The sequence below is a fragment of the Typopeltis vanoorti genome, chromosome 1 (genome assembly GCF_054136105.1).
Source record: "Typopeltis vanoorti isolate ZY-2024b chromosome 1, IOZ_Tvanoo_1.0, whole genome shotgun sequence".
Classification (NCBI taxonomy): Eukaryota; Metazoa; Arthropoda; class Arachnida; order Uropygi; family Thelyphonidae; genus Typopeltis; species Typopeltis vanoorti.
The window spans coordinates 113266698-113284073 of record NC_143549.1 but is presented as its reverse complement, the minus strand read 5'-3'; the positions used below and the strand labels follow the sequence as shown (position 1 = coordinate 113284073).

Genomic DNA, 17376 nt, shown 5'->3' with positions numbered 1-17376 from the left:
TTGGTTATTTTCTCTGAGGTGTCCCAGATGTAGAGGATGGTGATAGATTTAGTATAATCTTTATTGTGGAGGGGGGAGGGGAGGTTGTGGTTTACTGGTTTTAGTATTTTTTTGATTTTTTGGGGTTTGTAGCCATTGGCTAAAAAAGTGTTGAGGATGTGGTTTAGTTCAATGGTTAGGGCATCGTGATCTGAGCAGATTAATTTTGTCCTGTTGAATAGTGTTTTTATAACTCCATATTGTTGTGAGGGGTGGTGGTGGGATTGCTGGTGAATGTATCTACCTGTATGGGTGGTTTTCTATAAACAGAGAAAACCAAAGATCCATCAGGCTGGCGAGTGATTAGACTGTCTAGGAAGGTGAGGGTGTTGTTTTCCTCTTTTTCTAAGGTGAACTGGACTCTGGGGTGTTGGTTGTTTAAGTGTGTTAGGAAGGAGTGGAGTGTATATGAGCCATGTGGCCAAATAGTGAACACATCATCCATGTACCGAAGCCAAATAGTGGGTTTTTGTGGGGGAAGAGTTTAAGGCTTTCTCTTCAAAGGTCTCCATAAAGAAGTTGGCCAAGGGTGGGGAAAGTGGTGAACCCGTGGATGTCCCCTCTATCTGTTTGTAGAATTTTTCTTGCCAAACGAAATAACCTGAGTTCATTGTGAACTGAAATAGGGCTGAGATATTGGGAGGAAACTTGACTTGGATGAGGTCTAGGGTTTCCTTGAGTGGGACATTAGTGAATAGGGAGGAGACGTTAAAACTGACCATTAAACTCTTCCCCGCAAAAACCAACCATATGGCTTCGCTACGTTGATGATGTGTTTGCTATATGGCCACGTGGCTCTGATACACTCCTCTCCTTCTTAACACACTTAAACAACCAACACCCCAGAATCAAGTTCACCCTGGAAAAAGAGGAAAACAACAGCCTCCCTTTCCTAGAAGCACTAGTCACCCGCCAGCTTGATGGAACCTTCGTTTTCTCAGTTTATAGAAAACACACACATACAGGCAGATACATTCACCAACAATCCCCCCCCCCCCCCCCACAACAATATGGAATTATTAAGACACTTCACAACAGGACTAAACTAATCTGTTCAAATGCCCTAAATACTGAACTAAATCACATCCTCAACACTTTCTCAGCCAATGGCTACCCCATCATCATCATCATCAAATTCCTGACATGTACCCTCAAGGGGTGTACAAGATATGATAGTACTACATGAAAAATTTACATCATTACTAACTTTCTATCTATAATTTTTCTCCAAATCAGTCTTTTACTTGTCAAGACTTCAACATTATCAGATCTTATATTTCTATCATCTAAGGCACTTTGTACCGTATCAATCCATCCATATCTTGGTCTTCCTCTGGGTCGTTTTCCTGCCAACCTGGCAGAGAACACTTGCTTTGCTATTCTTTCCTCGCCCATTCTGTTTAAGTGACCATACCACCTGAGATTAGCACTGCTAACGCATTTCTGGATGCTGATAATGTCTAGTTCTTTCCTAATATCCTCATTTTTTTAATATGATATTGCCTTTGATGCCGTCTGTTCACACCTCTAATCTTTCTCAGGACTCTCATATCTGCGGTTTCTAGTCTTCAGTCAAGTGTTTTACTTCTGACCCAGCTCTCCGATCCATAAGTTAAAGCTGGTTTGAACACTGTCTTGTATACAGCTAATTTAGTGTTCTGACTAATTTCTCTCTTATTCCATATGAATTTATTCAGTTGACTTCCTACCATACCAGCTTTGTTGATTCTGTTGTCTATTTCCATATTTAATTTACCATCTTCACTAAAAATCATGCCCAAGTAGCTGAAATGTTTTACTTTTTCCTCAGGTTCTCCATTCAAAACACTGCTGACATTTTCAATCATTCTGCCTATTTTCATTGTCTTTGTCTTTTTATTGCTGACTTTCATACCATATATATTACAACAGTTATTCAATTTAGTCAGAGAATCTTCCAGACTTGTAGCGGATTTATTTAGAAGTATAACATCGTCCGCATAAAGCAAAGAGCTGACATTAACATCTCCAATTTTGATATCATGTTTAATACCACTTTCCTTCATAATGTGATCCATATAGATAATGAATTACAGTGGGGATAATGTACATCCTTGTCTGACACCAGATTTAACATTAAACCATCTTCCTGTACTTCCTTCAATTCTAACTGCTGACTTAGAACTCAGATAAAGACTAAGTATTGCTTGATATAATGCCCCATTGATACCAAATAACCGTAGCATATTGAATAGCTTCTCTCTTGGCACCTTGTCATATGCCTTTTCCAGATCGACAAAACTTAAATACAGATCTTCGTTATATTCCCATGCTTACTCAACTATTTGTCGTAAAGCAAAGATCTCATCCTGACAGCCTCTATTTGGCTTGAATCCAGCTTGTTCTTCACCAAGCTTTTCTTCCACAATTCTTTTCAACCATTTCTCAAGTATACTTGCATAGATCTTGCCAGGAACACTCAGTAGGGAAATACCTCTGTAATTCTCACATTCAGTTTTATTTCCCTTTTTATATATGGGTACTATGAGAGCTCTACCTCAATCATCAGGAATTCATCCCTCAGTCCAGGCTTTCTGAACTGCAGGGCAGCCACTGTAAGACTTTTATACCACCATACTTCAGCATTTACCTGGTCGAATATCATTTACTCCTGCTGCCTTTCCACATTTCAAGCCTTTGATGGCTATTTCTACTTCAATTATGGATATTCCTGATTGCATGCTTGGTCAGTGTTTTTTTTTATCACTGAGCTGTCATCACTGCTTGTTTCGTTTAGCAATTTTTCGACGTAATTACTCCATACTTCAAGGATATCTTTTTCTCCTGTTTTCATGTCACCTTTATCATCTCTAACTTCTTTTACAGAACTCTTTCCTCCTTTCTAAGCTTCTTCAACAACCTCCAGAATATCTTACCACCTTGTTGATATTTATTTTCTATGTTCTTGCCAAAGTCCTCCCATGACTTTTGTTTAGCTATTTTTACACAGTGTTTAGTTTTCTTACATTTGTCTCTGTATTCTCTAAGAGCACAAGCTGACTTATTTGCCATGAACATTTGATATGCTTTCTTCTTTTCCTTCACTGCCTCTTTAACTTCCTGTGTCAACCATGGAGTTCAAATTTTTCTATCCTTGCAGACAACTTCACCACATACCTCTCTAGCTGAATCAATCAGGGCTTTCTTCAAGGCTTGCGACTGAATCTGCAATGTTTGATTCCTGTTCTCAAACTCTTTCATTTTTTCTTTAATAATCTTTGTGTATTTTAGTCTACAGTTCACATTTATGAGCTGCTCAACTTTTATTCGCTTTAAAACTTTCTTGCATGTTATTCTTTTCAATGTGAAATTCTGTTTTATCCTGCTCAAGACTAAATAGTGATCACTTTTAATTTTAAATCCTCTGTACACTCTGGTATCCTGTATCAGGGAGAAAACATCGCTATGAACAATAAAATAGGCAATGAGACTTTTCTTATTCCTTGCCTCTTCTCTCCATGTGAATTTGTGCACATTTTTTCGTTCAAACATGGTGTTAGTAATAACTAGTCCATGTCCTGAGCAGAAATCCAACAGGTATTTGCCATTATTATTAGCTTTGTTCTTTTGTCCAAATTTTCCCAAAATATTTTTGTGTGTCTCATAATCATTTCCTACTCTGCTATTTAGATCCCCAACAAGGACCAACTTTTCCTTTTTCATTGTGTCGGGGGGGGGGGGGGGGGCACCATCATGACTTTTAGGAGAAACATTAACTTCCTTGCTCCGTCCTCATTTACTGTGTGTCTTTATTTTAAGTTCCTTTGAAGATGGCAACGTGACTTTGCCTAAATATTGGAAATATAGATTAAAATATAATTTAATTTATATTATGCAACCAATGTTTAAGTCTTTCTACGAGAATTAAATTGCAATACATTTTTGGCAAAGGTTACAAATTTCCTATGGACATAGTTAAGGAGTTAATGTACAATGCCTACAGAAAATTATGCGGAAAGACAATTCAGTATGGAGTATATCCACCCTCTGAACTGCAATGCAGCTCTCACAATGTTTTACCATGCTTAGCACCAAGTTATTCAGGAATTCTTGAGGCAAACTGGCCCACTCCTCCTTCAGAGCAAAGATAGGTCCTTGTTTGTTTTCGGGAGAGGAATTTCGAGCAGCATTGCATCCCAAACATGTTCTATGAGGTTATTTACACCATTGTAGATACCTACTAATGGGATTAACTTCAAGAAGGTGAGAAATGCACATTAGACCAGAAGCTCCAGTCTGTTCTCCACATTCCTTTGAAGGCTATATGGAGGTCTGCTTCCAATTATTTTGCTTTAATCCTTAAATAACCTCAACCTTTTACAACCTTTGTGAAATTAGTATTCTTTTCTTATCAAAATCTTCCTGTTTCTTATTTGGCTAATTTTACAAATGGCTTTCTTGCAATTTTCTCCCCATTCTGTTTTTGCTTCCTTGCTTCCTATTTATATTTTTTTATTGGACTGTGTTTAACTTCTTTAATCCGCTATGAAGATTAGGTTTTTCTATCCTTACAAACAACTTTATCACATGCCTCCCTGACTGAATCACTCAATGATTTCTTCAGAATCTGTCCCAGTCATTAAGGTTTGGTTCTTTTTCAAATTCTTTCATTTTTTCCTCCCTACAATAATAGTTGTATATTTGATTATATATTTCACCTCTGAAAGCTTCTTTAATTTGATTCTATTTAAAACTTTTGTACATAAATTTCTTTTCAATGTGAGACTTTTTTTTGTCTTTTTGAAAAGAAATTTCATTTCCATGTTCTTAACAAAAATCCAGTAGGTACTTGCTGTTATCATTAGCTTTGCTCTTTTCTTAATTTTTTCCCCAAAAAATATATTTTTATATGATACTCTTTGTTTAGATCTCCACCAGGTTTTCCTTTAAAGGAAAACCTGTACAACTGAAACCTTCCTACAGTGATGGGCAGTTATATTTCACCCACCAGCTTTGGCTGATTATTTTATGCATCTAGAAACCAACTCTTTTGTATATAGTATCGATGGTTGCTACTGAGTTTCCCCCCTGAACATCATATCTGGCTCCAATTTGTTTATATCTCTGCAGTTTGTTCCTGCTCAGAGACAGAATTACCACAATTTCTAAATGAAATTAACTCCTTATACTTCTATATAAAATTCAGTATTGAATGAGAATCCAACAAGTCTTCCTATTTTGGACACTTTAATAATCTGTAACCCTACAGATTACTGAAGTTTCTGTTTATAGAAAACCTTCCTTTACTTGCAGATACATCCATTCATCTTCACATCGTTATCCATCTCAGAAGACTGGTATTATCAAAAGTCTTGTATATAGAGATCACACAGTCTGCTCTTCTGATTTCTTTCTGTTAGCCAAATTAAATAAAATAATCACTCTGTTGATTAATAGTTATAATGGAACTATCATTCAAAAAAAAAAAAAAAAAGACAGTTATCATTCTTCATCCAGACTACAACCTGATGTCAAAAGAATTTCCATATCCTACTTAAAGGAGCACAGCAAATAATATAGATTCTTCGCAATTACAATCTATATATTCCTTCAAACCAGCTCAGAAGCAATCTTCTTTTCTACCATCTACCAAGGAAAAATTACCACCTCTCCTTTTCAGGCACTGTTCTATTAAGATTAGAATCCAAGAACATCAGGATTCCATTTTTAGAATCCTACAAGTCGGGCCTTTCTTTCCATGCCATTGACACTAGGCACAGTTCTTTTGAACCAGACGAAAATTCTTCATTCTAGCAGATTTCCAATTTCATCATCTGTTCCTTGAAATGTGAACTCTTATGACATTGTCTCAACCTTAACCACTCTGATTGTTCAAAGTTTTGGGAAGTGATTGCCATTTGTTATTATTTTTTTTTTCTAATATTGATTGGGTTATTTAACTTTTAGTAACAGAAACTAACATGCTCCTTTGAACTAGTTAGTGTTGGATAGATAGTGCATTCTACTGTCAACTCAGCTGTGACCAAGGCATGAGCTAAGTAGGCACATGCTTCATGACTCGTATCTCATGATTCATGTTTTGAATGTAGCTAACTTAACTTCTCTTCTCTCCTTGATGATGTCCACATCACATTGGATGAAATATATTAGTCTTAATAAATTCTGTATTTTTCTACATGTATTAGTCATCTAAGAACATATGTCTTGTACATATGTTCTTTTATAGCTTCTGACAGCATTTCTTTTTTTCTTTATGCCAGCCACTTCTTCCTTAGTAGAACCTTCTATGGGAGTATAGGCACAATAAGTCACATAGTCCATTTTCCCATTTCTAAGTTTGTCCACCTCAATCTACTTGTAATTGCCTGCTATTCTAGATATGTATCTTTGTGTTGCTGTATTTCTTTCTTCCTTCCTTTTAGGAAAGGAAGGAATGGCTGTAGCATTAACAAATTTGAAATTAAACAACAACAAATTAATAATTTTAATATGAAAGTTTATACAGTAGACACACATTGTAGCAAAACTCTTATTGACCAGAAACAGTTTGTTATAGTGTGTAGTTATAGTTCGTTATTCAGGGAGAAAATATTGACTCTTCTCTCCATTCCCATGAAAGATTGTGCAGAATATAACCATGGAAATTGCAGGAAATAAAAATGGAATTTAAAAAATTGCAAGAAACAAAAAAAAAAAGATATCATCAGGAATAGAACAAAGGAAATCATGGGTATAGAAAGAATGGAGGAAATTGCAAAAAATAAAACAAAATAAATCATTAGAAATAAGACAAAAAAAAATCATAGTTAAATAAAACTGAAGAGTCATGGGGATATTCAAGAACTGTCTAGTAGAAGCAATGTCTAAATGTATTCTGAGAGTCAGAAGGTTAAATAAGGTATGTGTGAAATGGATGCAATACAGAGGAAAAGGTCATTATGGAGTTAGCATAAGAGGAGGTGTTAATAATGAATTCCATGAGAATTATAAAGAATAAGCTAGGAGGGTAACTTGGTTGGTAAAGGTAGCAAAATTGAAGTATGAACAGCATTTAGCTAATGAGGTCTTTCATTCTTTAATGTGACATCATGAAGAGTTTGAGAGCAGTTGATGATGAGAAGGAGAGACTAACTGTAATTGAGCAAGCGGTATATGGAGAATTGAGCAAACTTGATGTTAATAAGGCTGTTGGACTTGATAATATATCACCACATAGTTCGAAGGAATGTGCCAGGGAGTTGGCATCTGCATTGGCATATTTGTTTAATGAGTCTTGCACTGAGTCGAGTTCCAAAGGAGTGGAAGAAGGGCAAGATTGTGCCTTTTCATAAGGGAGGTGATAGAACTCAAGCATCAAATTATAGACCTGTCTTGGTGTAAGTCGTTGTGGTTAAAGTGTTCAAGAGGCTGGTGAGAACTGGGATCCAGAATTGGGTTTGACAACAATTGTATGATCTTTGATGAACAGCATGAATTTGCTAAAGGGAGATCCCACTTTAGTAATCTTCTTACAATAAGGTAAGACAGAGGAGAGGGATACACAGTAGTATACTTAAATTTTGCAGAGGATTTAGATAGATTACTGTATGATAAGTTGATGGTCAAACTAGAGCAGATGGGGTGGATATTAGATTAGTGCATTGGATTGGAGATTGGCTCTCTGATAGGTATCACAAGTTGTGTATGGGGGAGTAATATCCTGGAAGAGGAAAGTCACTAGTGGTGTGCCTGAAGGATCTGTTTTAGGGCCATTGCTGTTTAACCTGTATGTTAATGATATTGGCAAAAATATGGATGGGGATATTCAATTGTTTGCAGATGATGCAAAGTTGGGACCATCGATGAGAAATAGAGCAGATGTTGTGGCCTTGCAAGAGGACTTGAACAGATTGAGTGAATTGGCATGGAGATGGGAATGCCAGTTCAATGTTGCAAAATGTAAGGTTTTAAAATTTGGAAAAAAAAGATGTGATGTAGAGTTTATGCTTGGTGGGGATAAATTGTTGGAAATGGAGGAAATAGGAGATCTGGGGGTGATGATAAGGATCTAAAATTTAGAGGATGCTTTGCCAAAATTGTGAGGACAACACAAAGAATTCTGTGATTGATGCAGAGGACACTGACTTGTAGAAGTAAGGAGATTCTTGTTCCATTGTATAAGGCTCTGATTAGGTCACACATGGACTACTGTGCACAGATTTGATCACCTGGATTTCAAAAGGATGAAAAGATGTTGGAAAGGGTCCAGAGGCAACTACTAAGATAGTGTCTGATCTCTGGAATGTCAAATATGAGGAAAGGTTGAGAAGATGCAATCTACAGAGTCTAATGAATTGTAGTGAAGGAGGAAAAGGTGTGATATGATAGAGACCTACAAGTCAGTAAGGGATTGTTATAGGATCAATGTTGAAGTGGTTTTACAGAAAACAGTAGGAGATCAGGAGAGAACAAGAGGTTCCCTTGAAGCTGTAGAAGGAGGTGTGAACAAGGGAGTGAAAAGCAGATTTTTTGCATGCAGAGTTCTGAATGATTGGAATGCCTTGCCTGAGAGTGTGGTGTCTGCAGAGAATTTGAGTGTGTTTAAGGCACAATATGATGAGCTGTGTGTATGACAAAAGCACCTCCTAGATGAGTGTTTGATTCCATGGGGTCTTAGGGTAGTAATAATAATAATGAGAAACAAAGAAATAGAACCAAAGAAATAGCAGAAAATTGTGACCACATAAAGAATTTGCAGGAACTGTATCTAAAAATACACAAAATTATAACATGAAAATGGACAGAGTACTTTGTAAATGGACAGAGACCCACTGATGTGTAGCTGTCATAAATTGATACATGTTCTCTTCTTCACCCATAATCTATCCTGTTTTCTCTCCTGGGATCTCCTTAATAAGGTGAGAACAAAGAATTAGTTCATTTTCTAATATTATCTATCCAGGTGATTCTAGGTTGCACATGGTGCTTATTGTGTTCTTTGCACAGAGTGACTTTTCTTTCTAACCTCATCATTTGTTGTGTATGTGTGTGTGCCATGTATGATAGCTTCAAATTTTCTGTAGCACTAATATCTTTTTTTCATCTTCCTTTAGCAATTCCCCACTCTCACATGCTTGTAATAAGATAGTAATAAGGATGTCAATGAGGCCTTGTTCCCTTAGAACTGTGAATAATATGCAGTATTTCTTTAAAGTTTAAGTGGAAGTTATGAAATTTGTATGGATAGCAGCTCAAATGAGCTGCTATCCAAACAAATTTGAAATATTCTTTATCTCTTTGTGTTTGAAATATTCTTTATCCATGAGGTAAAAAAAATTCTCAATTTCTCATTTAGAACTTTTCAGGTTTTGATCTTAATTTTTGACTGTAATGGCACAGCTACACATATTTAGTTCATTATGATTTCTGGTAGGTGACATTAATTTAAGCTTTGAAATACAAATTCTGGATTTTGATTTTTATAACTAAAATTAAACAACAAATGAAAAATATAGTTTTATATTTTTTATATAATTTTTAAGGCTTGTCATTTTCATAGGAGAGTGTTTTAAATAGTTTCTGTGAGCAGAAAATGTTTTCATCCATTTGCACTTATCTTGGTATTATCCCAAAAAATGTATGTATGCATAAATGATGATGAAGCATATCATTATAAATTTATGTTTGGCTTATTATTATCTGGTATATTTACTCTCTATTTTGTTTCCTGTTATTTTCATATATCTGTTTCCTAATGTATTTTTAGGTAACCATGAAAGTCAAACTATGAACCAGATGTATGGTTTTGAAGGAGAAGTAAAAGCAAAATATCCTTTGTGTGTAATTAATTCATTCATATAGTATTAAAACATTTTCTAGAAGATAGTTTCACCATTGTGTTTTAAAAAAATAAGAAGATCATTGTTTTCTGTCATGTAACTTTTTTTTAACTATTTAATTTTGTGCATTCTTGGATGCCTGAAATTCAGAGATCTCTGCCTGTGACTTATACATGGAAATAATCTAGAGCTATTAATTGGCATACATTTATTAATTTTTTTTTAATAATTTTATATTGACATAGCTACAAAACATGGATATTAATTAATGTAAACTCAAAAATTAGAAACACTTAGTATGGAAAGATTGCTCAGTATCACAAGATTAGATCACAAAAGGATTAGTTGGATAAGAAATCAAACCAAAATTCCAGATATCATAGAAAGAGTGAAACATGTCACGTGACAGTGAGCTGGGCACATGGTTCAATGACGACAACACCAACTTTGGAAAAGAAGTATCAGATTGTATTCCAAAGAGGGAAAATGACTTCAATGCCAACCAAAATCATCAGATTTGCAGGAGCAACATGGGGAAGAAGAGGCTTTGACAGGCAGTCTTGGAAAGCCCTTCATCCAGCAGTGGATTGATAATGGCTGATGTTGATTATATATGAGTCATTCAGAAACACAATGTTCATGTGTAGTCAGAATGGTAACTGTACAAACTTTGATTGATTTCACAGCTACTTGAAGTGTGTTGATATGGCACTTGACCGAGTTTCTGCAGTTGCAGATACTTGATATCCAAATATATTTTCACACCATTTTCTGATTTCAGTTTATGTGGATTTTAACTTCAGTTACTTTATTTTAAAAACTGTTTAAGAAAAATAGCATGGTTACTGATTGTCAGTTAATGCATTAGGAGGAGGAGATGACAATTTGCACACCACTCAATCCAATTCATTTTGTTAGCTTTATGACTAGTATCATCATAGTTTGTAAATGTCAATGCTCCCCCCCCTGATAGTTAAAAATGTGGTTAATCTGATTAATGAGCTTAATTTGTTTGAAGATGTGACTAGTAAGTTAATATTATATTCCTTAAGAATTAGTGCTATTTATCCCATTTTATTTTGTGTTAGACCAGACACCTAACATAGCTATTGACCATTGTATAGATATAAAATTCTTCATAGTTATTAGAATCTTAAATGTGTTTCTAATTATATGGAGGAACAAACTGAAAATTTTATTTTGCCTTGAAGCAAAAGTAGCAAGACTGATTAATTTCAGTGTGCTGAATTTGAATATGAACTTAAAATTGTCCTCTCACCTCCACTTCTTCAGAAATCAAACTTGTATAATGGCATACTAATTATTATTATCTGAGACCTCCAGAGAATCAAGGACTCATCGAGGAAGGCTATAAATCACCCAAACCAGCTATCATACCTTCCCTTAAATTCATTTACACTAGATACACTCACTAACCCTAAGGGCAAATTATTCCACTCATTCACTGCTCTTGGAGAAAAACCTAGCTGTTACCCCCTTTCTTGTCTGTGAACAAACTTAACTTCCATGGATGCTCCCGTGTTCTCTCCCCACCTTCCATATAATGAAAAATTTCATCAGTTGAAATCCTATGACATCCATTTAAAAGTTTATAGACCTCTGTCATACCACCTCTCTTTCTCCTGTTAACCAGAGTCTGCAGTCCACATACTCGCAATCTATCCTCATAATCTAAATACCATAATCCAGATATAATCTTTGTAACTCTTCTTTGTACTCTTTCCACAGCTTCTTTATCCCCTTGGAACCCGGGAGGCCAAATCTGTAATCCAGGTGTGGTCTTATCAAAGCATTATAAAGAGGCATATAATGAAATAATTACATTTCATTATATTTACATTAATTTACATATATGCAAATTTACTTAGGATTTAAAAAAAGTCTTCATTCAAATCTTCTGATTATAACAGGTATTAGTGTTTTATTTGATCAAGAACTTGCAAAAATCCTATTGGAGTTCTGACTTGTCTGAACACCATTGTTACAAGGAACTTCATGATGGAATGATTCGCTCTTCCATCACGATCCCCAAAAGCAGTAACAGCTTTGAAATGGACTTTATAAGTGTAGAAATTTGCTGACCAGTAAAAATGCATGCTTTAATTTTTTAATTATTATTATTATTACTACTATAGGGTCCTTGACATATCAGAAATCATTCCCATTCTTATTTAAAGCCTTAATGAAATTTAATTTTTCATTTGAGTTAAACATGGAGTAGCAGTAAGAGAACTTTTCTGGGAGGTTACACAGGGAAGATATAAAGTGCTTTTATAGTATATCATTAAACTCTATCAAATTGGCCATTGTTTTAACTTATAACATATTCATCATAGTCAATATATTCAAAGAAAAATCCATGTTCCTATTTAATTTCTTTCTTATGGCTATTATATGCTAGAGGTTTATATTACTAGTGTTTCGACAAAAACATAAAATTAAGTTTTATATCCATAAATATCTATTTGTATGTATCATGTTTTCTTTCCACCATTTCATTCCATTAATCAATAAATTTGAATTTGGAAAACACAATTCACCACTCATAGATTCAGAGTTCTGTGAACTAAAAATTGTCCTATCATGATGATGTGAGAACATTATGCTATGGTTGCAAATATTTGAGATATACTAAAGACATGTCTTTTGTTGGGAGAGGGTTATTTTTACATTTCTAGAAATCCCCCCATCACACACACACAACTTAAGAATGGTGTATACCTCTGCATACATTTGAATGATGGATGATTTATCATTTCTGCAAGATTTTCATTATACTAAATATTTGTTACTACAGTAATCCACCATTTATATGACCTTCAAAACAATGATCCTTGCTTGTTGACCAACTTCTGGAACAGCACTATCTAATTATATTTCAAGTATCCAGCCCTTTAATTATCAGAATGGCAAAATTGCCTTCCTGATGTAGTTGAATAAGTGATAGATTATTACTGTAATTGATTGCTATTTGATATATAATAGCATAAAAAAAGTTAGTAACACTAGGTTACTAGTGTTACTAACTTTTAGGAGTATCATTCTTTTACCTCAGGATATTTCTGTTTCTTTCGATAATATAAAAATATACTGAGTCGCATTTCTTATGTAAAAGGAAAAACTATCTGAATTAGCAAAACAAGCTCCTTCTTTCATGAAACAAAAACACACAATTCTAATATCAGAATTTTAAGAGATAAAGTTATTTAATATAGGCTGTATTGGATGATTTGATAATATGTATAAAAAAAAGTAAGCAAATTTTGCTTGTAATCATTTTGCATTCTCTTCTGTAGAAATATGAAAAATAGAATAAAGAGGATCATTCTGCTAAGCATAGCTGTAATTGTTGATAAACTTAACTTTAAAAACATAAACCAGCAGGGATTCAAATATCTGAGAAAAATGATTTTCACTAAACTTGTTTAGGGAAAAATATATTCTCATTTGATTAAAAAAAAAGTTCACTATGTCACTTTAATTGGCTTCTGGGTTTTGAGTAGTATATTTAAATAGTATACATGTATTTACATGTATAGCATAATTGAGAAAAGAAAAAAAAATCTTTACAAAGTCAGGCAGTACAGACTTGGAGAGTCATCTTGAACATCATAACTAGAGTGGATAAAATGATAATACAGTAATTAACAAGCAAGCATAACTTAATTACTGACAGAGACATACAGACTGAGTACAAGAAGATCCCATGAAATTTTGAAAGAAAATAAACACAAAACAAGACATGGAGTAACCATAGATGTTTAGGATAACTTCATACTCCAACAAACTGCCACCACAAATTTTAAGTTTTCTTTCTCATCCATCAAACGATGAGTTGATTTCTACATGAATAAGAAATCTTTGCCATCTGGCTCTATCTCTGGCCATTTCTGTCATCTCTCTGAAGCTCGATATTTTTTTTTTTTTTTTATTATTTTTTATTTTTTACGTTGAGCCCATACACTAGAGGTTGGTTGATCAACCTATAGTACATTAATACCACATGTGGGTTGAGGAAGGAGAAACTTGATTTAAAAGCCTGTATATTGTAATCCTTGGGAGACACATCAGGGGAAAGACTGTTCCACAATACAGCAGTAGCAGGGATGAAGGAGGAGGAAAAGAAACTTGTTCTGGGGGTTTCAAGTTGTACTGTGAAGGAATATTGGGTTGCAGCTGTATGTGTTCCAATGGGCTTAGTACTAGGTGGAGGGAATTATTGATGTTATTTCAGATGAACATTTACCATGGAAATATTTATAGAATACCCAAATTGCAGAAACCAAATGTCTGTGCGAAAGTGGGAGGAGTGGGTTGGTAAGAGATGGGTCATTAATCAATCTAATTGCTCTCCTCTCTATTGAGTCAAGCATTTTGAGGGGGCTCTTAGAAGCCCCCATTCCAAATGTGAGAACAGTATTCAATAGCTGGTGGATTTGTGATTTGTATAAGGTTAACAACTTTTCAGAGGTGAAGTAACATCTTGAGAAAGAGAAAATCCTAGTTTTTTAGAAGCTGAGGATGCAATGGTTGAGATGTGTTTATGCCAGGAGAGGCTTGATGTCAGAGTAATTCCAAGAAGAGAAATTTCATCTTATCTGGACATGTGAGTATTGTCAAAAATTATACTGGGAGAAAATGGTCCTTTTTGTGGTTAAAAAAAGTAAGACAGAACTGGATTTTACTAACATTGAAATTGACAAGTTTATCTGAACCCAATTGGAAGATGGCTTGGAGATCAGAATTGAGGGCAGTGGTGGTTGATGTTCTGTAGGTTGAAGTGAGTTGTGTAGAGTGTGGTTTATCAAATGAAATGGAAGAGTGCAAAAACTGTAATCTGTGTATTGGGTTGGAGGTAAACTGAAGTAGGGCATTGATATATAGAAGGAAGAGGGTTAGTGACAGAACAGAACCTTGTGGAACCCTGGTATTAGTTGAATGGTGAGAGGATAAGGAACCATCCACCATCACACATAGTGTGTGTGTGTGTGCACGCGCGCGCCCAGACAGAAGCTGACAATCCGGCTGCAGGAGTCATGAGACATGCCAAATGATGGGAGTTTGCTACTTTAGTAAGCCTTTGTTGCTAGACCTGGTAAAAAAGCTTTGGAGATATGAAGTGTACCACTTGAAATTCAAACTTCTCCATGGCATTTGTCCAGAGATGGGTGATATATGTGAGTAGATCTCCTGTTGACTGGCAGCAATGGAATCCATACTGGTGGTCGTTTATTAGCTGGGTGCATTTGAGGTAGTGTAGGAGTTGGGAATCGATGGTTTTCTCTATTACTATAGATAGGATAGAGGTGAGTTGAGATGGCAGTAGTTAGATGGCATTTGTCACCCTCCTTGGGAATGGATTGAATATAGACCAATTTCCAGAGATGGGTGATATATGAGTAGATCTCCTGTTGAGATAGATATCAGTGGAGTAAAGAGAATATACATGCGACATAGGATGGGAGTCAGTTCTGGTGCACAAATCTTCAGAACAATTGGAGGAATGCTATCAGGGCCAGGAGACTTTTTTGTGTCTAATTTGGACAATATTTTTCTGATCTCTTTCTGGCAAAAAGGATATAGGGGCATTGCATGTTGGACACCTGGAATGGTTGGGGGACATTGTCAGTTATGCATGCATTTGAAGCAAAGTTTGAAGCCAGGTGATTGGCTTTTTCTGTTGGGTGATGAAACAATAGATCCATCTGGGTATGATAGGGGGTGGGTGGGAAGAGTGTTGGGCAAAAGTTACAACCAATTGCTTTGGCAAGAGACCAAAAGGCTTACATGTTTGGACATGCTGCATGATTCCTACTTTTTGCTCTTTCAAACTCTGTTTTAGAAGCATTGATAGTTTTCTTGCATCTATTTTATCTATTTTGGGGTTGAGTATAAGCACTAAAGGAGGATGAAGTTCTTGATGTGAGCCAGTTGTGGTATACTTGATTTTTCATTTGTATAGCCGTGGCACATCTTTTGGAGAAACAGGGTTTAGTTAGGGGATGGCAGTTTAGAGTTGGTGATACATTCGGTGCATATGTTTGGGTTGGAAGGCTGGAAACAATTATCCAACCATGGGAATGAGGCATAGATAGAAGTTATGAATGCTGTCCCACTTGTCATTGTTATAATGGCAAACTACTCTTGTTGGAATGTCTGTGTAAACATTGTTGCATGGGGAAGGAGACAAGCACTAGATTATGGTCAGAATTACCTAGGAGGTCCACTACATTCACTGTGTATTTGGAAGGGTCATTGGGGAGGAAGAGAGATCTAGGATGTTTGGGAAGTGGTTCAGGTTATCTGTTATTCTGTTTGGCATGTGAACAATTTGTGTAAGGTTGTTAGTGGTGGCAAATGTTTCAGCATCTCTGCCTGCAAGATGTGTACAGCTGGAGGAGGAATGCCAGTTGGTGTTGTGGACATTAAAATTTCCTAGGAGGATGATTTTGCTGATAGGACCATGGAACTGGAGAAAATCAATTTTAAGGAGAGGAAATTAAAGAGCTCAGAGTGGTTGGCGGCATTAGGGGAGCGATAGAGACGGCAAACGAATTTAACAGAGTGCGGAAGGGAGACCTTCTTTGGGATTTTGTGTTCTGACCAGTGAGTCTTATTGATTTTTCTTAAACATTTCATTTTGAATGCTCTGATTTTCTGTATTTCTTTCTGATTGAGTCTCCATGTCTCATCATTATACCTATTGCAACATGATGGTTTTATAGAGTTTTAGTTTGAGGCTTTTTGAAATGCTGTTATTTTTCCATATTTTGTTTAGTTTATTCATATAGTCTGTATTTTACTGTTTCTGTGTTGTCAAGGTTATAAGTAATGAGACTACCAAGATACGTTAATCGCTTTACCTGTTCAAGTACAGGTATCCCTTGCTTAATGCGGGATTTGATTAACTTGCCGAAATTAAGTGCTGCAATCCCTTGATATACGGGACAAGAGTTTTCATTAATGTGCCTTTAACTCTGCGGAGCTCACAGCTGGTCTGACAGATACATGCAAAATGTTTAATATAAATATGCTTACACAATTCAGTGTATACCTTGGAGGTCATGAGTGGCTGAGCATTCATATGTTACGAGTGATATTTCGCACTGTTTTTTGCTGTCAGTTTGGTTTAACACATGTTATGTGAAGGTTTGTGATATTTGACAGTAAATTGTATCTGAGAGAGATACCGCGACCTTCGACGTCAGTATAGTATGTTTTTTTTTTTTTTTTTTTTTTTTTGTTCAATAATTTCTAGATTGTAACTGAAAATAAATAAACCATCATGTATTACTGAAATAGAGAGCCAAAGGCTTATTTATCATACATGTCCTCTAGGAGATGTGCTTTACATTATGGAAAATATTAAGGAAAGTGATCTGGAGCTTAGTCCACCTTTACTACAAGTTGCCCATAAGGTTGCTTATGCTTGCATCCGCCGAAACTTTTAGTTTCTATATATTCGGCACGAAACTCTTGTAGTGTCTATATTCGGCTA

General features: G+C 35.5%; 1 protein-coding gene across 1 annotated transcript in view; it reads left to right on the top strand.

Moving 5' to 3' along the window:
* Positions 1-17376, top strand: part of PpD3 (protein phosphatase D3) — a 258573-nt gene that overhangs the window by 170698 nt on the left and 70499 nt on the right. Inside the window, exon 9 of the mRNA XM_090392850.1 lies at positions 9785-9848. Coding sequence (XP_090248976.1) covers positions 9785-9848 — 64 coding nt within the window. The remainder of the gene's footprint in view (positions 1-9784; positions 9849-17376) is intronic.